The 27,176-nt window shown below is 41.6% G+C and overlaps 1 protein-coding gene across 5 annotated transcripts in view; it reads right to left on the bottom strand.

Annotated features, from left to right (window-relative positions):
- Positions 1-27,176, bottom strand: part of OSBPL3 (oxysterol binding protein like 3) — a 205,129-nt gene that overhangs the window by 85,510 nt on the left and 92,443 nt on the right. For all 5 annotated transcript variants that reach the window (XM_059933761.1, XM_059933759.1, XM_059933758.1 and 2 more), the window contains one exon: positions 5,873-6,110. In XM_059933761.1, the coding sequence (XP_059789744.1) occupies positions 5,873-5,968 (96 nt within the window). In that variant the 5' untranslated portion in view covers positions 5,969-6,110. The remainder of the gene's footprint in view (positions 1-5,872; positions 6,111-27,176) is intronic.

The following is a 27,176-nucleotide window of genomic DNA, read 5'->3' as shown; positions in this document are numbered from 1 at the left end:
CCAGTGCTGTGAGAGCTCAAAAGATGTGTAAATAGGACCCAGGACTCAAAGAACCACACACTCTTTCAAACCAATGAATTAATCAAAAGAGAGGAGAGAACAGGGCTGTGTTAGGCATGGCATTAGCCAAACTGAAGGTTCCCAAACAGAACATTTGTGAAGGCCTCTCTCAACTCCTGTCTGGTGCCTGGCAGAACTGGGGTACCCTCTTCCTCTGTTCCTATTTTCTCATGAACGGACTTAAACCAGACTTTCATGCCCACCACTCCAAGGAAGCAACTTGGCAATGTCACCAATGACCTCCACAACCAACGGTCATTCTCAACTTCACTTTATTTGACCTATCAAGCAGCCACTTAAAACTAAAGTATTGCAATTCACATAGACTGCATATATGTTGGAAATGATCTACAGAGAGCATATATTATTTTTCATAAAAATTATTTTTAAAGGGCTAAAGCAATAAATGAAGATTCTTTTCAAGAAAATCGCAAAATTCAAAAGGGCAGAACAGTTTCATGATTTAATCTAGCTAAAGGGGATAGCTGAGCCAAAGCCTGGGGTGGGGAAGAACAGTGAAGCAAAGACTGACTTAGAACACTACAAGGAATAGGGTGTGATAAAGACAGTCAGAAGGGACCAACAACCTATTCTCTGTGTAAGCTGGGTTCCTTTAGTTGGAGATTTCCTGCAAGGAGAATAGATTCCTATCCAGTAAAGGTGCTATATCTAAAGGATGGTCTATTTCAAAGAGATCTACTTCTTGTGCAGAGAATCAGAGTTCTTGAAACAAGGACATCTCACTTCTGGCTCCAGAATTCGCCAAAGTAAAGGGAGCTCATCAGTAATTGTTTCTTAAATTTACAGAGGACCTTTCTCCAATGAGCTTCAACGGCTTTTAGCCAGTGAAAATACTAAATTTTCTCTCACGACATCCCTGCAAAGGAAGCAGAAGATGGAGAACTGAGGTGAACTTCACTTGCCAGAAGCTTCTCCAACAGCAGAATATAAAGACTTTAGCAGCTTTCTCTTGATTTCAGCCCTCTAATATCACTAAGGGGTGACAAATGTGGCACCCATGCTGCCACTCACCCTGTGTATGCCCATGAGCCATTACTGAAAACATGGCACTCTTTCCCACTGAACCCAGACTCAACTGCAGAATCCTTCTCAACACAATGCTCTAAGCAGCTACTACCAATAGATAGGTGAATGCATGGGGAAAGGACATACAAGGACACTCATGCAAGGACAAAACCCAGCAGAACAGAATGGGATAATAATTTAACGCCTGGGACTCCCCTGGTGGTGCAGTGGATAAGACTCTGCACCCCCAGTGCAGGGGGTCTGGGTTCAATCCCTGGTCAGGGAACTAGATCCCACATGCATTCTGCAACTAAGAGTTTGTATGTCACAACTAAGGAGCCCATGTGCCGCAACTAAGGAGCCCACGTGCCACAACTAAGGAGATGCAAGCCGTAAGTAAGATCTCACACAACCAAATAAACAAACAAACAAATAAATAAACGAATTTAACACTTTTCCCACTTGCTTTAGGTACAGGTTATGTTGTATGTTCAAGATATCAAATGTAGCTCATATATTAAACATTCTGTTACATTCTTCCCTAAAAGTACTTTGTTAATATGTATAAAGTAAGATACATTTTATTTTAAAGTATACATTCATATATACATTGTATAGTTTTGTGGACCTCTGTACAACACTAATGAGGTATGGGTAGGTACACGTATGATGCCTGCAAAAGTTTCTGGGGGCAAAAAGTAGAACTACTCACTATGAAAATTTAGGTTTTCCACATATAGGAATGAAATTCAAATTAATATTAACTATAATAATAAAAATAAACGTTAATATTAACTCAGCACCTACTATGAGTCTGACCCTACATTAAATGCTTTAGTTCTAATCCTCACAATAATCGTATGAGAAAAGAACTATTATTATTCCAATTTTATTGATGAGAAAACTGAGGCTTAGAGAGTTTAAAGTTACAGAATTAATTATTGAGTGGAACCAAGGTTGGAGAGTTCAAGTTCTAATCACTAGGCATACCTTCCTCCTAAAATTATCTTGATAAAATTATATTTAAAGGCTGTTTCCACATTGACAAAATGAGGCATAGTATATTTAAAATTTCAAAAGCCCTAGTATTTAAGTTAAAAGATGACAGCACCCTTCTCCTTGGGTTTTCAAGGCTGTAAGTTGTAAACTTTGTCTTAGGTTCAATTTGTAGAAATGAAAAACACAGATCACACTTAACACCCAGGTCTCATCATTTTGTCCATTAAGGAAGCAAGCTCTTCTAACACAGATATTTGGAAAGGGGAGTATCCACACATAAATGAGGGCTTCTTGAGATTTACATGAGGCGGCTCTGGGATAGGAAAAACAAGTTCAAGTTCAGTTCAAGAAACAAGGACAAGGGCAAATTCAGTGGGAGGAACTGAAAGAAAGCCAGTGTGGCTACAGTACAGAGAACCAATGTCACCTGGCAATGGTGGATGAGAATTTAAACGAAAATGACTCCAGAAGACCAAGTCTTTCAGCCAAGGTTGTACTGCAAGTTTATGCATTTAGTGCCCCTTCCCTGTCACCTCACGAGCTCCAAACAAAAAATATATAAAAATATAAACATGTAGGGTTTTTTTTTTTTTGGATATGTCTGTGTGATTTGGAAAAAAACAAAACAAAACAAGATTCAATATCTCATGGATAAGACACAAAATAGAAATGCAAAGGATACTGCAGACAGAGGCGTCCAGGAGTCCTACTTCAGTGGGCTAATGAAGCTACAAACATCCCCAGGAAAAGGCTGGGACCTGAGCTAGCTTATTGTTGGAAATCAGAGAATGTGGAGGGGGAAGCCCCACACCATGATGAAAGGAGGCTTTAAAAATCTGCCTATCCAGAGAGATGGTAGGACGCAGACAGTCTCACAACCAGGACCTGGCCATGCTGCATGCTGGCCTGGTGGTGGCTCTTATATACTCCTGGTTGATGTGGAACAGAGGCGCCAGCTGCAAATATCAGACTTGGCTCTGGGCTGGGGTCATCAGAGGTAGGAAGTAGGTAATAGAAAATCACAGGTGAGTGCAGAGAAAGGACACAGGGAAAGCAAGCTCAAGATGGCGCCCTAAACTGTAATTCCAAAGTATGTGAGAAAAACTAGCATTAAGGAAGATGGCCAATAAACTTAACATCAGACTTATCTCCTCCAGATGGAATGAATAGAACAACCTAAAAATGACTTTAATCTGGAGCTTTAAAAACAAGTAGGTTGGGCTTCCCTGGTGGCGTAGTGGTTGAGAGTCTGCCTGCCAATGCAGGGGACACGGGTTCGAGCCCTGGTCTGGGAGGATCCCACATGCCGCGGAGCAGCTGGGCCCGTGAGCCACAACTACTGAGCCTGCGCGTCTGGAGCCTGTGCTCCGCAACAAGAGAGGCTGCAATAGTGAGAGGCCCGCGCACCGCAATGAAGAGTGGCCCCCGCTTGCCGCAACTAGAAGGAAGCCCTCGCACAGAAACGAAGACCCAACACAGCCAAAAATAAATAAATAAATAAATAAATTTTAAAAAGAAGACTACTATCTTAAAAAAAACAAAAAAACCCAAGCACTCTCTAATGACTAAAAAAAAAAAAAAAAGGAGGTTTTTGCACAGATTATCTTCATCGGTTATATGTGAACATTCCTCAAATTAAATAAATTATATAAATCTTGAAGTTTTAAATGGTGAACTTGTACTTTCCAGCAAAGTGACTGGAAATACAGCGTGGTCGCTACATTTAGCATCCAAGAGACTCCTGGATATGGCTGTGTTCCCTAAGAGCCATGAAGTAAGAACTTCCAAGGTCCCTGTACCTCTGTGGCACCTTCAGAAACTAAAAGACAGTCTTGGGACAGTGTGTGATGTGGGATGGACATGGACTGCGAAGGTGGACAACACAGAGGGAAAAGCTGAGCCAGTCCTGTGACCGAACACCTTTCTTTGATAGAAGGATGGGAAAGTGGATTGAATAAGAAAATGGTTCCTGAAAATTAAACTTGGCCTTATAACTAGACTCAGGCTAAAGCGGGAATGAACTTATTAAATTCTCCATCTTCTGTGGCACAGAGGGAAAATAAGTGTTTATGTGCATAAAGCAACATTACATGCAAATTAAAGTGAGAGATCCTAAATATAAAAGATGACCAACTGACGAATGAACGGCTGAATGACCAACCCGTTCTAAGTCAGAAAAAAGTGAGGCCCCAAGCATATTCCTCTTACTCTTTATGATGTAACCTCAAAAATAAAAGCTCTGTGAAAACCAAATCAATCAATTTCAAATAACTCATCAAAAAAAAGTTTCTATGGTATTCAGTCCTAGAGTTTCATTCATTGCACTGCTCCAGTTGCTATGGTGTTATAAGCACTGGCTGTTTGAATGAATCACGTGTTCTCCCTTTATCCAAGGAGGACATGGCAATAGATGCTACTAAATGCAAAGGGCTGGGGGAAGATCACATACTCGGCTCTAATCCCAACCAGATTTTTGGCTTAGGGAGAGAAACACTCCCGTGGAAAGCTGACAAAGTGGGTGAGATTAGCTACCCTCATGAAACTAGAACTCCCACGGAGCCATGATACGTTAGCCAAGGAGTAACCTTAGTCATTTTTTTTTAATCCCAGGAGGAAGTGATAACAGTGATGAAAAAATTACTCTTCCTAACCCCTCAGGGGAGATCTTGGAGAGCTCCCCAAACGCCCCTACGGCAAGATCTAATTTGTCTAGAATTATAGATTCTAATGCCACGAAGCAGTACTGAGAGGTGGCAAGCTCCCTGTCCCAGGCAACGTTGGAAGGGAAAGACCCGTGGTGATGCGTCATAAATGTGTGGACGTGCCTGAGGTGGGAGGCTGCTTGACTGTTGCTTCCAATCTGGAACCAAGGACTCAGAGCCAACTTAGGCCAGTGCGTCCCATGGACGAAAGGCAATGCCAACACAGCCAGCTGACACTGAAAAGGCTCCAAGACCACTTCGGTTGTAAACCCACAGCTTTTGGGCAGCCCACTCTCTTTTGACTTAACTGAAGGTGAAAGAATTATAATAATTAATGTGCATTTACTGCCATGGATCTAAAACCAGCAAATTCTGCTAACAGAGATTTTTTAGAAAGGAAATCAAGGAGCAACATATAATTAGCTGATAGTTATTTAGGAGTTAACTATTCAGTCCTTTCTTTCACTTCTTTCTTCTTCCTACTTAATTCCTTTTGACCACTTCTCTGTTGATTTGCTTCCCTTGCCCGTTAGAGAAGTAAAGCAGGTGAGACCCAAAGTTATAACCGGGCATTCTGTGGTTGGAAGCTGTCATAAAAGGTTTGGTAAAGTGAAGGAAGAAGAGGGTGGGAGGATATTATAATTACTGGAAAAGTGATTGTTAGCTTTTTTGTTTTGGTTAGTAGGGTATAAAGGAAAGTGTGGGCTCTGGAGTCAAACAGAATGAGCTTTGGTTTCTTGTCTCTGCCACTTAATAGACTAGCTATGTGTCCTTGGGCAGATAACTCAGTTGGTCTGACTCAGCTTCCTCACGGAGAAAACAGGAATATCAATATCTGTGTTGGAGGACAGTTGCAACGATTGAGTAAAATAATCCAAAGAGACAAATACATTTCTTCCCATCCAGTAGGGTCTCGAGCTGCATTATTAAAATTATCTAAAATTTACTCTTCTTAGATAATTAAGATATGACTAAAAGCAAATGCTCTTAAACTGAGAAGCAGGAGTTCCCAAGTCAATGTACAGATTTTAATGTGCAAACTTCTTGATTTAAATTTGCATCTTAAAATTTGCATTAAACTTTACCTGTCGACTTCCCTGCTTGGAAGAGCAACTACTTGTGCTCCTTGAAGGTGAGACCAATTTGGGGGACACCACAAGGCTCTTCTCATCACTCATCATGAAGAGCAGGTCCTTGGCCTTGATGTAGTCAAAATGCCATAGAAGACAGTGGAGCAGAGAGTATGGAAGTCAGACACAAGCAGGTGGCTCAGCTTTTATCCAATATGTTTTAAAAGCATTTTGGATGACCCAGAGGAAATCCCTATAACAAAAAGAAAAGAATTAGAAGGTACAAGGCATCAGATATCATCTATAATTAGCACTGATCCCACAAGTGGTTTATCTACACTACAGGTTACAGAGCCACGATGGTTACTCACATCAGGGGCTGTGAAGGAAAAGACGCATTATACCTATCTCTTATGGGAAATTACGTATAGGCGGTTTTTCGTGTAACTTTGCAATATAATAGGCTTAAGAACGTAAGAAAATTTGAGTCCAGACACATACAAAAATCTGTACTATAAAAACCATCCCAAACCACGAGATACCACTTCATACCAACCCTGATAGATACAATCAAAAAACTGAAAAATAACAAGTGTTGGAAGAAACTGCAACCTTTAGGCATCGCTGCTAGGAATGCAAAATGGTGTAGCCGTAGTTGAAAACAGTTTGGCAGTTTTTAAAAAGTTAAACATAGAATTATCATATGATTCAGCAACTCCACTCCTAGGTATATACCCGAAAGAACTGGAAACAAGTATTCTAACAAAAAGTTGTACAAGAATGTTCACCGCTATGCTGTTTATTCACAAGAGTCAAAGGCAGAAACAACCCAAATGTCCATCAACTGATGCATGGATAAACTACATATGGTATATGCTATGGTCTGGATGTTTACACCTCCCCCCTAACTGCCACCTCCACCCAAATTCATATGTTGAAATCCTAATGCCCAATGAGATAGTATTAGGAGGTGGGGCCTTTGGGAGATGTTAGGTCCCGAGGGCAGAGCCCTCATGAATGGCATTACTGCCCTTATGAAAGAGACCCCAGAGCTTCCTGGCCCCTCCCACCATGGGAGGGTACTGTGATAAGCCTGCCACCCGAAGAGGGCCCTCTGACCATGCTGGCATACTCATCTTGGACTTCTAGCCTCCAGAACTGTGAGGAATAAATTTCTGTTGCTTATAAGCCACCCAGACTGTGATATTTTGTTATAGCAGCCCAAACAGACTAAAACAGCAGTATTCACACAGTGGATTATTATTCACTTCTGTTATACATGCTATAACAGAAATGAACCTTGAAAACATTATGCTAAATGAAAGAAGCCAGACACAAAAAAAACACATAGTGTATGTTTCTATTTATATGAAATATCCAGAGTGGGCAAATCCATAGAGACAGAAGGCCAATTAGTGGTTGCCAGGGGCTGGGGGATTTAAGGAATGGAGTCTAGCTATGGGGTTTCCTTTAATGGTGATTAAAATGTTCTGGAACTAGATAATGGTGATGGTTGTACAGCATTGTGAATGTACTAAATGTCACTGAATTGTACACTTGAAAGTGGTTAAAAAGTTAATTTTATGTTATGCATTTTACTACAATTAAAAAAAAAATCCCTTTCTGGTTTTTTGGGGGATAGAGGTGGGTAATTTGTTCTACCAAAGGTTTCTGGAGACATCTTATAAAAAAAAAACTATAACATGATGTGACAAAAACTATGGGGGAAAGCAGAATTTTCCATACCATCTATTAGCATATTAGTAATTAAATCAATGATCATTTGTTGAGTCCATACTACTTACTGCCAAGCCCTATAATATGGGTTTCCCACACACAGTGTCTCATTTAATCAAAGTCTGATGCGATGGGTATTATCTGCATTTTACAGAGGAAAAAGCCAAGTTTCTGAGAAGTTAAGTCAGTTGTCCAGTCATGCAGCTGGCAAGAGACTGCATCCAGGCTAGGTCCCAGGCCTTTAATCTTGGTGCTGGAAATTAGCATGCCTTGATGGCCAGGTCTGGTGATAACAGCTACTGCCCCATCTCTGGGACCTAAGAGAACTGAGGAGCTGAACTAGGAAGACTCAGGAGGGAGCACATCATAAGCCAGCTTTGAAGAGGCAATGCCGCATTCTCTCCACAGCACAGTGCGGATCTCCAAGATGGCAAGGATCTCTGGCGGGGAAGGGGATTGACCAGGGCATTGGCAGAGACCCCTTTATGAAACTGAGTCTCTCTGCTGACTTTAGGATTAACCTCTCTATCCAAAACTTTATTCCCTTTCTTGTTTTGCAGCTGTGCCTCCTCAGCAGTGAGGAACAGCAAAGTAACAAAGCAAGAGCCCATGGCGCCTTCTCAGGACAGACCCCGCTCCCCATGTCCTCTGCCTGCCTCTTGTTTATACAGAAAAGCTTAGTCTCCCAGGCCTCCGCTGAGTCTCAAAAGGCTGGCTCAAGAGTTAGTGATTAGGAAATGTGAAGATGTAGAAACAAAGAATAGCTGCTGTGCCAGGAAACTGGTAATAATTTAGACCATAAATCAGCAATCTCTGAACTCCCAGTTCCTTGAAAGATACAAAGGCCTGACACACAGTCCTGAGTTGCTTCTACAGGAAGCAGACCTTCACCAGATGAAAACTGCTGACCTCAAGCATGGAGACCCCAGGCCAGTTGAAACTGGAAGATTGATGGTGCTCAAAACTTCACCTTGATGCCAACCAACCCGAGGACTGTGCACGAGCTGGTCATGCACCCTGCAGCCCCCTCACTCACACTGTCTTTAAGAACTCTGTCTCCTAACTGGCAACTCGGAGATGGTCTTAAGACATTAGTCCACTGCCTTCCCAGATTGCTGGCCTCCTGAATAAAGCAACTTTTCCTTTTCCACCAACCCTTATCTCTTGAGTATTGGCCTTTCGAGCAGCGAGCAGCCGAACTTGGTACCTGCCTCATCCGGTTACATTTACAAGTAATTGGCTGGGCTGCCACCCTTGTAGCTCTTTAGGGGTGAACCACTGCCTTTACCCACAGCCCTGAGTTAAGGGTGACTAACATGTTTAGGTTTTGCCTTCAGACTTTTATTTGACACACTAAGTAAATTCTACAACTTTCCCAAGCATGTTAACAACAATAAAAAAAATGTTTTATATCTAATTCATTTGGTTCTTAGTGTTCACATAGTCTAATTTTAAAAGAAGGATGTTATACAGCTGTCCAGGAACCAGCTAGTTAAATATTATATCAAACTTTTGGTTAATTATTAAGCACTCAAGTCTCCTATGCCTTTCACTAACACTTCTTAAATAATGAGTATGCTAAGGCCATAAACTAAAACCAAGACAATGCAGAGAAATAACAAAATCTCAGAAAATAAAATGAAGGTACCTGTAGGCATAGAACTCAATTCCCACGTTGCTTTCATAGAACCACCCCCCCCCTCCACCACACACACACACAAATCTCTGTATTCATTATGTACTGAATCCAACAATAAATAAGACTAAAAGCAAACCAACACCAGCATCTTCATAAAGTTAGCTTTACTTATGAGGCATGACTAATTGTACCTGAAATTAGAAGCAAATGCAGTCTAGTTAAAAACTGCCAAGAGAGGCTGTTAAGCTATATTAATAGTTTGTTTAATAGCAGTGTTGGCTGTTGCTGTTTAAGAAAGAGAAAAAAAGAAACACCTGATGGAAACCCCAAATGATGAAATGTCTGTGGGGACAGCCATTGCTATGACAATCGGTTCCACAGTGGATGAGGAATACCAGCAAAGGGACTCTGCTTGTGTGTGGAAGTTTTTTGTTTTGTTTTGTTTCAAGGCTGAGATTCTGACAATGAGAGCATGGGTTGAGAGGTGGTGTGTGACATGTGCAGAAGGGACAAAAAAGAGCATTTGGGCCATAAAGTAAGAGTCACGGGAATTCTGAAACTGTGTCAGAACAGAAACACCATAATCCTCTCATAGAGGCAGTTGATTAAAAGAATGATCGTTATCTTTTAACCCTGCCAATTTTCACTTCACAGGCAACGGATATGAAGGCCAGGGCTGTGAACAGGCTAAATCCATACTCATTTAAATTGGTACTTTGAGTTAAGGCTTCTGAAGGTACCACCTGCTGTGACCCTCACCCCTGTCTCTTCTTCTTCTTCTTCTGGGAAAAGAAAGGGTGAGAATCTACAGCCCTTCCCACATCCATCCCCAGGTAAGTTTAAGATTATGCCTACGGAAATATATCTGTTTCATCCCCCAGAACCTTCCGGCCTAGCTTCATCAGAAATTCAGTCAAAATTACCAGGGGCAGCTTAAAGGGCAAAAGAAGTCAAATTCTAGGGAAAGGATATGCTTAAAACAGGGCAGAATAAAGAATAAAGAATGAAGGCAGCAGTAGCCCAAGACTAAGGTACTGGAGAGGTAAGGCAGTCACGTGGAATGAGGCAGCTATTGTGTCCAACCTAGGGGACCCTGCAGGCTGGCCTGGGGGCATCACCACAGGAAAGACCTTCACAGGAGTCCTCAGAGGACCTTGACAAAGGGGAGTCACATCAAAGTCTGGTGTCCTCTACTCCAATTAGCTAAGTAAAATGGCAAAGAGAAAGCCCTGCAGGGAGACAGACTCTGGCCAGGGGCCAGGCCATGGATCCAGGGGTGTAGGAGATGATGAAGCAGGTACACATGAAAGACCCTTGGTGCATTCACCCCTCCCAGTGACCCTTCCACGGACAACCTCTAACTCAAGAGGATTACTGCTTCGAACAAAATACAATAGTTTCGCTGCTCACACACTGTGAACAACCTAAGGACAAGAATTTATTTCCTCCCTTATTTTTCACTGAGGCATAACTTACATACAGTAAACTGAACAACTCTTTTTTTTTTTTTGGTAACATCTTTATTGGAGTATAATTGCTTTACAATGGTGTGTTAGTTTCTGCTTTATAACAAAGTGAATCAGTTATACATAAACATAAATCCCCCATATCTCTTCCCTCTTGCATCTCCCTCCCTCCCATCCTACCTATCCCACCCCTCTAGGTGGTCACAAAGCACCGAGCTGATCTCCCTGTGCTATGTGGCTGCTTCCCACTAGCTATCTATTTGACATTTGGTAGTGTATATATGTCCATGCCACTTTCTAACTTTGTCCCAGCTTAGCCTTCTCCCTCCACGTGTCCTCAAGTCCATTCTCTAGCAGGGCTGTGTCTTTATTCCCATCTTGCCCCTAGGTTCTTCAAGACCTTTTGTTTGTTTCTTTAGATTCCATATATATGTATTAGCAGACGGTATTAGTTTTTCTCTTTCTGACTTAATTCACTCTGTATGACAGACTCTACGTCCATCCACCTCACTACAAACAACTCAATTTCATTTCTTTTTATGGCTGAGTAATATTCCATTGTACATATGTGCCACATCTTCTTTATTCATTCATCTGTCAATGGACACATAGGTTGCTTCCATGTCCTGGCTATTGTAAATACAGCTGCAATGAACATTGTGGAACATAACTCTTTTTGAATTATGGTTTCTCAGGGTATATGCCCAGGAGTGGGATTGCTGGTCGTATGGTAGTTCTATTTTTAGTTTTTTAAGGAACCTCCATACTGTTCTCCATAGTGGCTGTATCAATTTACAATCGCACCAACAGTGAAAGAGGGTTCCCTTTTCTCCACACCCTCTCCAGCATTTATTGTTTGTAGATTTTTTGATGACCGCCCTTCTGACTGGTGTGAGGTGATATCTCATTGTAGTTTTGATTTGCATTTCTCTAATGATTAATGATGTTGAGCATTCTTTCATGTGCCTCTTGGCCATCCATATGTCTTCTTTGGAGAAATGTCTATTTAGGTCTTCTGCCCATTTTTGGAGTGGGTTGTTTGTTTTTTCGATATTGAGCCGTATGAGCTGCTTGTAAATTTTAGAGATTAATCCTTTGTCAGTTGCTTCATTTGCAAATATTTTCTCCCATTCTGAGAGTTGTCTTTTCGTCTTGTTTATGGTTTCCTTTGCTGTGCAAAACCTTTTGAGTTTCATTAGGTCCCATTTGTTTATTTTTGTTTTTATTTCCATTTCTCTAGGAAGTGGGTCAAAAGGATCTTGTTGTAATTTATGTCATAGAGTGTCCTGCCTATGTTTTCCTCTAAGAGTTTGATAGTGTCTAGCCTTACATTTAGGTCTTTAATCCAATTTGAGGTTATTTTTGTGTATGGTGTTAGGGAGTGTTCTAATTTCATTATTTTACATGTAGCTGTCCAGTTTTCCCAGCACCACTTTTTTTTTTTTTTTAACATCTTTATTGAAGTATAATTGCCTTACAATAGTGTGTTAGCTTCTGCTTTATAACAAAGTGAATCAGTTATACATATACAATATGTTCCCATTTCTCTTCCCTCTTGCATCTCCCTCCCTCCCACCCTCCCCATCCCACCCCTCTAGGTGGTCACAAAGCACCGAGCTGATCTCCCTGTGCTATGCGGCTGCTTCCCACTAGCTATCTATTTTACATTTGGTAGTGTATATATGTCCATGACACTCTCTTACCCTGTCACATCTCACCCCACCCCCTCCCCATATCCTCAAGTCCATTCTCTAGTAGGTCTGTGTCTTTATTCCCGTCTTGCCACCAGGTTCTTCATGGCCTTTTTTTTTTTTTTTTTTTCCTTAGATTCCGTATATATGTGTTAGCATACTGTATTTGTTTTTCTCTTTCTGACTTACTTCACTCTGTATGACAGACTCTAACTCCATCCACCTCATTACAAATACCTCCATTTCATTTCTTTTTATGGCTGAGTAATATTCCATTGTATATATGTGCCACATCTTCTTTATCCATTCGTCTGTCGATGGACATTTAGGTTGCTTCCAGGTCCTGGCTATTGTAAATAGAGCTGCAATGAACATTGTGGTACATGACACTTTTTGACCTATGGTTTTCTCAGGGTATATGCCCAGTAGTGGGATTGCTGGGTCGTATGGTAGTTCTATTTGTAGTTTTTTAAGGAACCTCCATACTGTTCTCCATAGTGGCTGTATCAATTTACATTCCCACCAACAGTGCAAGAGTGTTCCCTTTCCTCCACACCCTCTCCAGCATTTATTGTTTCTAGATTTTTTGATGATGGCCATTCTGACCGGTGTGAGATGATATCTCATTGTAGTTTTGATTTGCATTTCTCTAATGATTAATGATGTTGAGCATTCTTTCATGTGTCTGTAGGCCATCTGTATATCTTCTTTGGAGAAATGTCTATTTAGGTCTTCTGCCCATTTTTGGATTGGGTTGTTCGTTTTTTTGTTATTGAGCTGCATGAGCTGCTTGTAAATCTTGGAGATTAATCCTTTGTCAGTTGCTTCATTTGCAAATATTTTCTCCCATTCTAAGGGTTGTCTTTTGGTCTTGTTTATGGTTTCCTTTGCTGTGCAAAAGCTTTTAAGTTTCATTAGGTCCCATTTGTTTATTTGTGTTCTTATTTCCATTTCTCTGGGAGCTGGGTCAAAAAGAATCTTGCTGTGATGTATGTCATAGAGTGTTCTGCCTATGTTTTCCTCTAAGAGTTTGATAGTGTCTGGCCTTACACTTAGGTCTTTAATCCATTTGGAGTTTATTTTTGTGCATGGTGTCAGGGAGTGTTCTAATTTCATACTTTTACATGTACCTGTCCAATTTTCCCAGCACCACTTATTGAAGAGGCTGTCTTTTCTCCACTGTATATGCTTGCCTCCTTTATCAAAGATAAGGTGACCATATGTGTGTGGGTTTATCTCTGGGCTTTCTATCCTGTTCCATTGATCTATATTTCTGTTTTTGTGCCAGTACCAAACTGTCTTGATTACTGAAGCTTTGTAGTATAGTCTGAAGTCAGGGAGCCTGATTCCCCCAGCTCCATTTTTCGTTCTCAAGATTGCTTTGGCTATTCGGGGTCTTTTGTGTTTCCATACAAATTGTGAAATTTTTTGTTCTAGTTCTGTGAAAAATGCCAGTGGTAGTTTGATAGGGATTGCATTGAATCTGTAGACTGCTTTGGGTAGTATAAGTCATTTTCACAATGTTGATTCTTCCAATCCAAGAACGTGGAATATCTCTCTATCTATTTGTATCATCTTTAATTTCTTTCATCACTGTCTTATAATTTTCTGCATACAGGTCTTTTGTCTCCTTAGGTAGGTTTATTCCTAGGTATTTTATTCTTTTTGTTGCAATGGTAAATGGGAGTGTTTCCTTAATTTCTCTTTCAGATTTTTCATCATTAGTGTATAGGAATGCAAGAGATTTCTGTGCATTAATTTTGTATCCTGCTACTTTACCAAAATTCATTGATTAGCTCTAGAAGTTTTCTGGTAGTATCTTTAGGATTCTCTACGTATAGTATCATATCATCTGCAAACAGTGACAGTTTTACTTCTTCTTTTCCACTTTGGATTCCTTTTATTTCTTTTTCTTCTCTGATTGCTGTGGCTAAAACTTCCAAAACTATGTTGAATAATAGTGGTGACAGTGGGCAACCTTGTCTTGTTTCTGATCTTAGTGGAAATGGTTTCAGTTTTTCACCACTGAGGACGATGTTGGCTGTGGGTTTGTCATATATGGCCTTTATTATGTTGAGGTAAGTTCCCTCTATGCCTACTTTCTGGAGGGTTTTTATTGTAAATGGCTGTTGAATTTTGTTGAAAGCTTTCTTTGCATCTATTGAGATGATCATATGGTTTTTCTCCTTCAATTTGTTAATATGGTGTATCACATTGATTGATTTGCGTATATTGAAGAATCCTTGCATTCCCGGGATAAACCCCACTTGATCATGGTGTATGATCCTTTTAATGTGCTGTTGGATTCTGTTTGCTAGTATTTTGTTGAGGATTTTTGCACCTATATTCGTCATGATATTGGTCTGTAATTTTCTTTTTTTGTGACATCTTTGTCTGGTTTTGGTATCAGGGTGATGGTGGCCTCGTAGAATGAGTTTGGGAGTGTTCCTCCCTCTGCTATACTTTGGAAGAGTTTGAGAAGGATAGGTCTTAGCTCTTCTCTAAATGTTCGATAGAATTCGCCTGTGAAGCCATGTGGTCCTGGGCTTTTGTTTGTTGAAAGATTTTTAATCACAGTTACAATTTCAGTGCTTGTGATTGGTCTGTTCTTATTTTCTGTTTCTTCCTGGTTCAGTCTCGGAAGGTTGTGCATTTCTAAGAACTTGTCCATTTCTTGCAGGTTGTCCATTTTATTGGTGTATAGTTGCTTGTAGTAATCTCTCATGATCATTTGTATTTCTGCAGTGTCAGTTGTTACTTCTCCTTTTTCATTTCTAATTCTATTGATTTGAGTCTTCTCCTTTTTTTTTCTTGATGAGTCTGGCTAATGGTTTATCAATTTTGTTTATCTTCTCAAAGAACCAGCTTTTAGTTTTATTGATCTTTGCTATCATTTTCTTCATTTCTTTTTCATTTATTTCTGATCTGATCCTTATGATTTCTTTCCTTCTGCTAACTTTGGGGTTTTTTTGTTCTTCTTTCTCTAATTGCTTTAGGTGTAAGGTTAGGTTGTTTATTTGAGATGTTTCTTGTTTCTTGAGGTAGGACTGTACTGCTATAAAGTTCCCTCTTAGAACTGCTTTTGCTGCATCCCATAGATTTTGGGTCGTCGTGTTTTCATTGTCATTTGTTTCTCCGTATTTTTTGATTTCCTCTTTGATTTCGTCAGTGATCTTGGTTATTAAGTAGTGTATTGTTTAGCCTCCATGTGTTTGTATTTTTTATAGATTTTTTCCCGTAATTGATATCTAGTCTCATAGCCTTGTGGTCCGAAAAGATACTTGATAGGATTTCAATTTTCTTAAATTTACCAAGGCTTGATTTGTGACCCAAGATATGATCTATCCTGGAGAATGTTCCATGAGCACTTGAGAAGAACGTGTAATCTGCTGTTTTTGGATGGAATGTCCTACAAATATCAATTAAGTCCATCTTAAATGTATCATTTAAATGTATCATTTAAAGCTTGTGTTTCCTTATTTATTTTCATTTTGGATTATCTGTCCATTGGTGAAAGTGGGGTGTTAAGGTCCCCTACTATGATTGTCGATTTCCCCTTTTATGGCTGTTAGTATTTGCCTTATGTATTGAGGTGCTCCTATGTTGGGTGCATAAATATTTACAATTGTTACATCTTCTTCTTGGATTGATCCCTTGATCATTATGTAGTGTCCTTCTTTGTCTCTTGTAATAGTCTTTGTTTTAAAGTCTATTTTGCCTGATATGAGAATTGCTACTCTAGCTTTCTTTTGATTTCCATTGGCATGGAATATCTTTTTCCATCCCCTCACTTTCAGTCTGTATGTGTCCCTAGGTCTGAAGTGGGTCTCTTGTAGACAGCATATATATGGGTCTTGGTTTTGTATCCATTCAGCCAGTCTATGTCTTTTGGTTGGAGCATTTAATCAATTTACATTCAAGGTGATTATCGATATGTATGTTCCTATTACCATTTTCTTAGCTGTTTTGGGTTTGTTATTGTAGGTCTTTTCCTTCTCTTGTGTTTCCTGCCTAGAGAAGTTCCTTTACCATTTGTTGTAAAGCTGGTTTAGTGGTGCTGAATTCTCTTAGCTTTTGCTTGTCTGTAAAGTTTTTAATTTCTCCGTCAAATCTGAATGAGATCCTTGCTGGGCAGAGTAATCTTGGTTGTAGGTTCTTCCCCATCATCACTTTAAATACGTCTTGCCACTCCCTTCTGGCTTGCAGCGTTTCTGCTAAAAGATCAGCTGTTAACCTTATGGGGATTCCCTTGTATGTTATTTTTTGCTTTTCCCTTGCTGCTTTTAATATTTTTTCTTAGTATTTAATTTTTGATAGTTTGATTACTATGTGCCTTGGCGTGTTTCTCCTTGGCTTTATCCTGTATGGGACTCTCTGTGCTTCCTGGACTTGACTAACTATTTCCTTTCCCATATTAGGGAAGTTTTCAACTCTAATCTCTTCAAATATTTTCTCAGTCCCTTTCTTTTTCTCTTCTTCTTCTGGGATCCCTATAATTCGAATGTTGGTGAGTTTAATATTGTCCCAGAGGTCTCTGAGACTGTCCTCAATTCTTTTCATTCTTTTTTCTTTATTCTGCTCTGCAGTAGTTATTTCCACTATTTTATCTTCCAGGTCACTTATCCATTCTCAGTTATTCTACTGATCCCTTCTAGAGAATTTTTAATTTCATTTATTGTGTTGTTCATCATTGTTTGTTTGCTCTTTAGTTCTTCTAGGTCCTTGTTAAACGTTTCTTCTATTTTCTCCATTCTATTTCCACGATTTTGGATCATCTTTACTCTCATTATTCTGAATTCTTTTTCAGGTAGACTGCCTATTTCCTCTTCATTTGTTGGTCTGGTGGGTTTTTACCTTGCTCCTTCATCTGCTATGTGTTTTTCTCTGTCTTCTCATTTTGCTTAACTTACTGTGTTTGGGATCTCTTTTTCATAGACTGCAGGTTCGTAGCTCCTGTTGTTTTTGGTGTCTGCCCCCAGTGGCTAAGGTTGGTTCAGTGGGTTGTGTAGGCTTCCTGGTTGAGGGAACTAGTGCCTGTGTTCTGGTGGATGAGGCTGGATCTTGTCTTTCTGGTGGGCAGGTCCACGTCTCGTGGTGTGTTTTGGGGTGTCTGTGACCTTATTATGATTTTAGGCAGCCTCTCTGCTTATGGGTGGGGTCGTGCTCCTGTCTTGCTAGTTGTTTGGCATAGGGTGTCCAGCACTGTAGCTTGCTGGTCATTGAGTGGAGCTGGGTCTTGGCGTTGAGATGGAGACCTCTGGGAGATTTTCGCCATTTGATATTATGTGGAGCTGGGAGGTCTCTGGTGGACCAATGTCCTGAACTTGGCTCTCCCACCTCAGAGGCACAGCCCTGACACCTGGCTGGAGCACCAAGAGCCTATCATCCACATGGCTCAGAATAAAAGGGAGAAAAAAAGAAAGAAAGAAAAAGATAAAATAAAATGAAATGAAATGAAATAAAATAAAGTTATTAAAATAAAAAATAAAAATTATTAAAAAAAATTTTAAAGTAATAAAAAAAAGAAAGAAGAGAGCAACCAAACCCAAAAACAAATCCACCAATGATAACAAGCGCTAAAAACTATACTAAAAAAGAGAAAAAAAAAAAATGTACAGACAGAACCCTAGGACAAAGGGTAAAAGCAAAGCTATACAGACAAAATCACACAGAGAAGCATAAACATACACACTCACAAAAAGAGAAAAAGGGAAAAAAATATATATATATTGTTGCTCCCAAAGTCCACCTCCTTAATTTGGGATGATTCGTTGTCTATTCAGGTATTCCACAGATGCAGGTACATCAAGTTGATTGTGGAGCTTTAATCCGCTGCTCCTGAGGCTGCTGGGAGAGATTTCCCTTTCTCTTCTTTGTTCGCACAGCTCCTGGGGTTCAGCTTTGGGTTTGGACCTGCCTCTGAGTGTAGGTCGCCTGAGGGCGTCTGTTCTTCGCTCAGACAGGACAGGGTTAAAGGAGCAGCTGATTCGGGGGCTCTGGCTCACTCAGGCTGGGGGGAGGGAGGGGTACGGAGTGCGGGGCGAGCTTGGGGTGGCAGAGGCCGGCGTGACGTTGCACCAGCCTGAGGCGCGCTGTGCGTAATCCCGGGGAAGTTGTCCCTGGATCACAGGACTCTGGCGGTGGCGGGCTGCACCGGCTCCCGGGAGGGGCGGTGTGGAGAGTGACCTGTGCTTACACACAGGCTTTTTGGTGGCGGCAGCAGCAGCCTTAGCGTTTCATGCCCGTCTCTGGGGTCCTCGCTGATCACCGCAGCTTGCGCCCGTCTCTGGAGCTCGTTTAGGCGGTGCTCTTAATCCCCTCTCCTCGCACACCAGGAAACAAAGAGGCAAGAAAAAGTCTCTTGCCTGTTCGGCAGCTACAGACCTTTTCCCGGACTCCCTCCCGGCCAGCTGTGGCGCACTAGCCCCTTCAGGCTGTGTTCACGCAGCCAACCCCAGTCCTCTCCCTGCGATCCGACCGAAGCCCGAGCCTCAGCTCCCAGACCCCACCCGCCCCGGCGGGTGAGCAGACAAGCCTCTCGGGCTGGTGAGTGCTGGTCGGCACCGATCCTCTGTGCGGGAATCTCTCCGCTTTGCCCTCCGCACCCCTGTTGCTGTGCTCTGCTCTGTGGCTCCGAAGCTTCCCCACTCTGCCACCCGCAGTCTCTGCCCGCGAAGGGGCTTCCTAGTGTGTGGAAACCTTTCCTCCTTCACAGCTCCCTCCCAGAGGTGCAGGTCCCATCCCTATTCTTTTGTCTCTGTTTTTTCTTTTTTCTTTTGCCCTACCCAGGTATGTGGGGAGTTTCTTGCCTTTGGGGAGGTCTGAGGTCTTCTGCCAGCGTTCAGTAGGTGTTCTGTAGGAGTTGTTCCACATGTAGATGTATTTCTGATGTATTTGTGGGGAGGAAGGTGATCTCCACGTCTTACTCTTCCGCCATCTTGAAGCTCCCCCCAAGTGAACAAATCTTAAGTGTACAGACAACTCTATGAAAGTTTACATTTTACATTTGCAAATACTGACATAACCACCATGTGGATTAATAAATAGAGCAGTTGCAGGCTCCCCGGAAGGTTCCTCCACCCCCTGGCCACTGATCTGCCTGGTGGGGGGCTGGTCCTTCTGCTCCTGCAAGTACTTGTCAATATGCCCCAGGGACAGAGAGCTGGGACCTCCCTGAGCTTTCAGGAACAGAAAGTATGACTGCTCTTGCACTTTCTGCCTAATACAAGTGTTTTTTGCACAGCAGAACTCACTCTGGGACCTGCTCTCACTTAACAAACCACCTACTAGCCAAATCCAATAGGGATAAGAAGCTTGATGCATTTAGGTCAATTCAAAAATGCTCTTCTTGGGCCTCTGAGATGAGCTGGGTCCTCTCTCACCACTGTCACCCACCTGGAGAAACAGTAGGGTCAGGCCCAGGTGAAAATGGGGCTCTAGTTACAAGTCCAACGGGCATAAGACGTGCAAACATATGCCATCCTGAGGCTCAATTAGGGAAGAGAGAACTCCTATTTCTACCAAGAATGGGGAAGAATAAAAGACCAAGGCACTGCCAAACATTTGGCAACAAAGGCTATTTTAAGACCTATTTTAGAAATCTTCACTAAGAAAAGAATACACAGTGTGGGAAAAGACACAAAGAAGACATACACATGAAGACCTATGTGCCTTCATGAAAAGATGGTCAACATCGCTAATTATTAGAGAAATGCAAATCAAAACTACAATGAGGTACCACCTCACACTGGTCAGAATGGCCATCATTAAAAAGTTACAAATAACAAATGCTGGAGAGGGTGTGGAGCAAAGGGAACCCTCCTACACCATTAGTGGGACTGTAAACTGATGCAGCCACTATGGAAAACAGTATGGAGGTTCCTCAAAAACTAAAAATAGAACTACCATATGATCCAGCAATCCCACTCCTGGGCATATATCCAGACAAAACTATAATTCAAAAATATACATGCACCCCTGTTCATAACAGCACTATTCACAGTAGCCAAGGCATGGAAAGAACCTAAATGTCCATCAACAGAGGAATGGATAAAGAAGATGTGGTACATATGTACAATGGAATATTACTCAGCCAACAAAAAAGAATGAAATAATGCCATTTGCAGCTACATGGATGCAACTAGAGATTGTCATACTAAGTGAAGTAAGTCAGAAAGACAAACATCATATGATATCACTTTTATATGGAATCTAAAATATGGCACAAATGAACGTATCTACGCAACAGAAACAGACTCACAGACGTAGAGAACAGACATGGTTGCCAAGGTGGTGGGGGAGGGATGGACTGGGAGTTTGGGGTTCGTAGATACAAACTATTACATGTAGAATGGATGGACGACAAGGTCCTACGGTATAGCACAGGGACCTATGTTCAATACCCTGGGATAAACCATAATGGAAAAGAATATAAAAAAGAATGTATATATGTGTATAACTGAGTCACTTTGCTGCACATCAGAAATTAACACAACATTGTAAATCAACTATACTTCAATTTAAAATTTTTTTTTAAAAAGACCTATGTGCCTTGGAAGGAGCAAGACTTAGGTTCGAACTGGCGCTCCTTAATTACAAACTCTGTGCACTTTGACCAATGTATTAACCTCTCCGATCTTCAGGGTTTTTTTGTATTCGTTTTTATGTAGGAAATGGGGAATTGTGAGGATTAAATGAGAAAATGAGGATAAAAGTCCTGCCTTAAAGCGAGTAGACACTCAACAGGTCTTACTTCCATTTCCTCCTCTCCCGGCTTCCTGAAAATGGCGTATGCACCAAAGATAAGATCCTCTACTTCTCTTGCAACCAAAAACAAATAAGCACTCTACAGAATTTTGAAACATTTTTGTCTTTCAATATATTAACATTTCCCCAAATCCATAACACAAGTGTGAACAGATTTTTTAATTGTCAAAGCAGCATGCTTACTTTGGGACAAGACATAAATGCAGAAAGATTAAAACCGTATAATTCACTGCCATTGGCTGCCCAAAAATGCAACTTAATAGTAACTTGTAGGTTTGAAACAGCAGCATATAACATAGCTATTTATTGATCTGTTAGGCCTGGGGGTCTGCACTCACACACTCAGTCATGTTTTGCTTGAGAAACAGGTTTTGCTTCCAGCCTTGGAAACAACTCACATGAAGACCAGAGAGCACACAGTTCCTGTTAATTTAAAATTTCCCAGTAAGATATGTCAACTAAAGAAGGTCCCTTGTCACCCAGTTCAAGGATTAGCCACCGCAGTCATTGACCTTCAACACACGCTGAAAGGATTTCGGAACAGAATTAGGAATGAGTCACTCTGTGCTCTGGGAAAACTGGCAGAACAGGCCTTCAGACAGTTAGATATTTTATGCACTCAGTTTCTTGCATCTTCCCATAATTAGAAAAGTACTAAAACCATTAACTAAGACATATGTTCCTCGTGACGGGCAGCAACTTTCTACCAAGATGTGTGCTTAACTGCATGTACCCCTTCTCCAAAATCACATACCTACTGACCTGTCCCCCTAGCTCTTCAAAGCAGTTCTTCAGAGCTATCTGAGAGGCTGTCTCTCAGGCTACAGTCCTCAGTAAGCCCCCAAATAAAACTGTAACTCTTGGCTTTCACGTTGTGCGTTTTTAATTCAGTCAACAAATATATAGGTAAATTATGTACTGAGGGGCTTCCCCGGTGGCGCAGTGGTTAAGAATCCGCCTGCCAATGCAGGGGGCAAGGGTTCGAGCCCTGGTCCAGGAAGATCCCACACGCTGCGGAGCAACAAAGCCCATGCACCACAACTACTGAGCCTGCGCTCTAGAGCCCGTGAGCCACAACTACTGAAGCCTTCGTGCCTAGAGCCCGTGCTCTGCAACAAGAGAAGCCACCGCGATGAGACGCCCGTGCACCGCAACAAAGAGTAGCTCCCGCTCACCGCAACTAGAGAAAACCCATGCACAGCAACCAAGACCCAACGCAGCCAAAAATAAAATAAATAAAAAATAAATAAATTTATTTTTAAAAAAATTATGTACTGAATTAACACCAAAATATGTATAATGGAATATCCATTTCTGGTCTTCTGGTCTTCTTTGATAAAAGAAAATTATTCAAATCCTGGATATACATCTTTTTGGAAATGATGCCCTCGGAAACACCTTGATTTCCAAAATGTTACATGATCAAAAGTAGGGCTTTGGTTATTTGGCTATAAGCTCCAAAATGATCAGAGGTTTCTGGAAGCTAGTTCTAACCATGATGCCCTCGGACAGCTGGTCCTGGCTCTCTGTGTGAAATGCTGGCCAATCTGCGTTAACGATCTGGACGGCTGGCCTGATCCAGGGGCTCTGAAATCTGACTGTTCCTGGGGGATGAGTACTGAGGCTCAGAGGTAAAGGATTCCTTACCCCCTCTCCCCTAAGGGCAAACATAAACTATTTGTTGTTGTATTCTCTCCCCTCTGGGAAGACAGGGGTCAAGAGGCCTAAAGATTCAAATGCTTACTCTGTCACACTGAAACAGAATATCCATTTCTACCCCCATGATCCACGCAAAGGGTGTTATATGCCCTTTGCAATCCATTTCTTCAGAGAGGAACAAGTTATTGCTCAGAGTTCAATCCAGCAACAGAAATGTATGGGAACACAGATTTGAAGTGTGGCAGCTTCCGTGAGACAAAAAACTTGACAGTGACACCAGATTGTAAGTTTTGCTCAAACCATTTATTTGCCACCACTGAATAAACAGAATGAAAAGCCCAAAAATACTAGTCAGTCATTGCACAGAATCATAGAACCTAAGAGTGAATTCTAGCCCAACTTCTCATCCAAAGCAAGAATCCCTTTGGTAAATTGCTAGGTCATCCCTGCTTGACCATTTCCTATGACAGAAACAGGGCAACCCATGTCATTTTTTGTTAAAGACGGTTTTTCACTTAGAGTTGAACTCTGTCTCATTAGGACACATGGGTCCTAGATCTGCCCTCCGTCACTACAGAGAACAAGATGAACCACTTCTTCCACCATAACCTGCATCAGAACTACCATCACTGCCACCTCCCACCCAGCAAATCTTTTCTTCTCCAGACCAAACAGTCACATTTTTCATCAGCCATTTCTTATTTGATCCTCATGATCACAGACATCCAACTCTGATTACACTTCAATTTGTCTATACTTCCCTGAAAACAGTGCCCAGATCTAAAGACAAGCTCCAGGTGTGGTCTGGGGATAGCAGGAAAGAAGGAAGTAATCCACTTCCTTGCCTTATACACACTGCAGCTGTTAATATTGCCTCAGTTTGTCCTAGCTTTGGGGACACACACACCTCTTCCTAGCACTCACTGCCCTTACATCTAGGACTCTGATGTGGTAGGAATTGTGGAGAAGCTGTGTTTCCTTCTTTCTGAGCAGGACTCCTTTACTTCCTTTAGCTGAAATTCAGGACTTGATGCTCCTCTATTATTATTGAATTACCTCATATTAGTTTTGACCCATGATTCCAGCCTGTCAAGATATTTCTGGGGAGTGACTGTCATTCTATGTGTCTGGCTGACTTTTCCTTTTGTTTGCAGCATTCAGAGACTGCATAGGCACGTGAATTCTGTCCTCACCCAAGTAAATCATACAGGGAGATTTACTAAGAAGAGTGTCAAGGGCACTGAGGTTTTCTCCATAGCTCGATGATAATTTGTTCATTAATTAGCATTTCTGGGACCAAATCTGCCAACCCACTGCAAATCCCCGTAACCATACAGTCATGTCTAATTTCTCAAAGTGTCCAGATCCACCTTCTTCAAAGTCTCCGTAACCATAGAGTCATGTGTAATTTCTCAAAGTGTCCAGATCCACCTTCTTCAAAGTCTCATGGATCCTTGTTTCAAAGGCAGATTTTGGGAGCTCCAAAACCTTCTTTTATTATCCTAGGCCTGTGGTTTTCAAAAAGTGGTCCTCAGACCAGCAGCATCAACATTACCTGGGAGCTTGTTAGAAATGCAAATTCTCAGACCCCACCACAGACCTGCGGAGTCTGGAACTGAGGGTGGGGCCCAGTAATCCATCTTTAACAAGTTCTTCAGGTGACCTGATGCACAGGTTTAAGGACCACTGCCATAGGTGAATACTTTATCTGGGCATAGAACCTTGAGGCATCTGGTATACCTTCCATCAGGGAATTGGAGTAGACCCTGAGCTCTTTTCTAAGGAAGACTCTGTCCCACTTCTTAGCTTCTCCTTTAAGCCAGGGATGGCAAATGCCAGATACATGGGCTTCCAGTCCCTGCTCCCATGCTTAATTATCACAGCAAGTTTTCTCTAACAGCTTTCCAGAAAACTAAAAGACAGTTGGCTGGACAGATCCTAACCTGCCAAGGTCCACATGGGTGTGGTGGGGCAGGTGGAGGTCCAGGCATCCCCTCCTCCTGATCAGGAGCCTGGATTTCACAAGACATTCACAAGAGTCACCACCTACGAATCTATCCTTGATTCTCAACACAAAGCATCAACCCTCCAGGCTCTTACCAAACATTATAACCTTGAACATTGTACCGTCCGGACTTTATAGAGCAAGGGATCTCAACTCTGACTGAACATTAGAATTATGTAGGGAACTTTCTAAAATGCTGATGACCAAGCCCAGATCTATCACGTTGGAACCTGAGGTGGGGTCAGGATTTGATAGTCCTAAAACCTCCACAGGTGATTCTGATGTGGAAACAGGGTGGAGAGCCACCAGCAAATGATCCAGAAATATAAGATATATGTACACCTAGCCCAAGTCAGATCATCAGATGGACGAGCTGGTGGAACTGCACTGTTCTCATCTAGGAAGAACCGCTTTCCCCGCACTGTCCTCTGGACTTAATGCCCTTGACCTACAGTGAAAGAGATTTCATGTGTGTGTGTGCGTGTGTATATATATAGATTTCATGTGTGTGTATATACATATATTTATATATATATAAATATATATATTTATATATATATAAATAACCCACCCACCAACCCATCTGAGGTTATTGGGAAATTCTGTAGAGTAGTGTGATAATTAAGACTATAAGCCCTGGATTCAAATGGCCTGGGTTCAAAGCCAGCCTCACTAGGTGGCTTTAGGCAAGTTTTCAGCTTCTCTAATCCTCAGTGTTTCATCTGACAGATGGCAATAATTAAAGGACTGCCCCAAAGGGGTTGTTGAGGTGATTCAATGAGCTAATCATATAAAAGCATAGAAAAGGTGACCGGGCAGTCATCTCTAGATGAGTTCGTACAGAATATTGTGGTCACTGTCCTGCCAACATCACAGTGGCTGCTTTTCCCTTTTAATCAGAAAAATAAAAAGGATATATACAAATATCCATTTTCCTACCACCCCAAATTAATAGGTCTCCATCCTTATTTATATAAATACATCTATCATTTTTCTGACTTTTAAAAAATTTTGCATAATAAATAGTATCATACCATACATTTCTTTCTGCAACTGGCTTATTTTCACTCAAAATTATTACACACACATACACACATATACACTAGTTCATTCCTACCACATAGTTCCATGGTGTGACTCTGCCTTGTTTAAAGTATTCTTCCTTTAGGTTGTTTCTGATTCTTTGTGCTTAGAAACAGTGCTGCAGGATCTGCTTCTTGTGACGCTGTGGCCTGATTTTCTAAAATAAGTGGAACTGTTGTATCATGAGGTAGAACTAGTTTTAGTTTCACCAGATATTCCAAACTGCTCCTCCAAATGGCCAAACCAATCAATTCATACAAGACAAAGGTTGCTTTACAGGACCTTTATAAGCAAATATTCAGGTCTCAGTATCAGAGTGCCTCTCCTAAGTGACTGGCTTGTTCTTGCCTTTTAGACACTGAGAATTTGTATATGAGAACATATCACGTTTTGTCTGGGGCACTAGGATGGATGAGTCAGATTCCTGGCGGCACTGCTGGTAAACCTCAGAGGCAGAAGATGAGCCTTTCCGTGTGCCTGGCTTACCTTTATTGTCCCTGCGCTTCAGTTCTCTCAACTACCCACTATTTCCCGTGTAGTGTGTGTATTCTTGGAAACCACTTCAAAGACTTGGTGAAATAAGACGATGTTTAAATAAATTATCTTTTTTTTTAAGCTGGAAAGTTGTACAAGTTGCTGCTGGGCTGTTGGCAAGATGTCTGACAGCGGGTAGTTTTCTACTTAGCTTCCTACTGTAGGCTGCCTTCCATTGTATCTACTTGGGGGAGCCCTAGCCTCCAACTGCCTCAAACATCCTTAGAACAAGCGAGAGGGAGGGAGGGACAGACACAAATACTAACCCCAGCACACAGAATCAGAAAGCAGCATGTCAGTGAAGAAAGGAGACGGAAGATTGGGAGAGACCCCCAAGGAGCTTACTAGTAGCCTTTCAGAAGTTTACAGACGGACAATTCAGAGCTGGCAGGATTTCCAGGAGGCAGCGCTTGCAGGCAGATGTGGAGAAGGAGGTACAGGTGATTTCCAAATGATTATTATGAAAATTCCATGTTCCACACCTAAACAAATCCTACTCTTCTCCAGAAGAGAAGGTATTGACTTAGACCTTAATTTTCCACCTTGTTCACAAGGATATCACAAGACAGATTCCTTATCAAATACTTCAAACAGACTTTTCAGAAGTCTGACATCCTTAAAAAAATGGGAAGAGCTTGCTATGCATAAACACTCTCGTCTTGCAATACTCGCTGGCTGCCTTGATGCCCAGGGCTTGGCTCCAAAGCTCAGCCCCTACTCTTGGTCACGTGGGCTCCGC

The sequence above is a fragment of the Balaenoptera ricei genome, chromosome 9 (assembly GCF_028023285.1).
Source record: "Balaenoptera ricei isolate mBalRic1 chromosome 9, mBalRic1.hap2, whole genome shotgun sequence".
Taxonomy (NCBI): domain Eukaryota; kingdom Metazoa; phylum Chordata; class Mammalia; order Artiodactyla; family Balaenopteridae; genus Balaenoptera; species Balaenoptera ricei.
The sequence above is the reverse complement of the archived record's forward strand: the minus strand, read 5'-3'. Positions and strand labels throughout refer to the sequence as shown.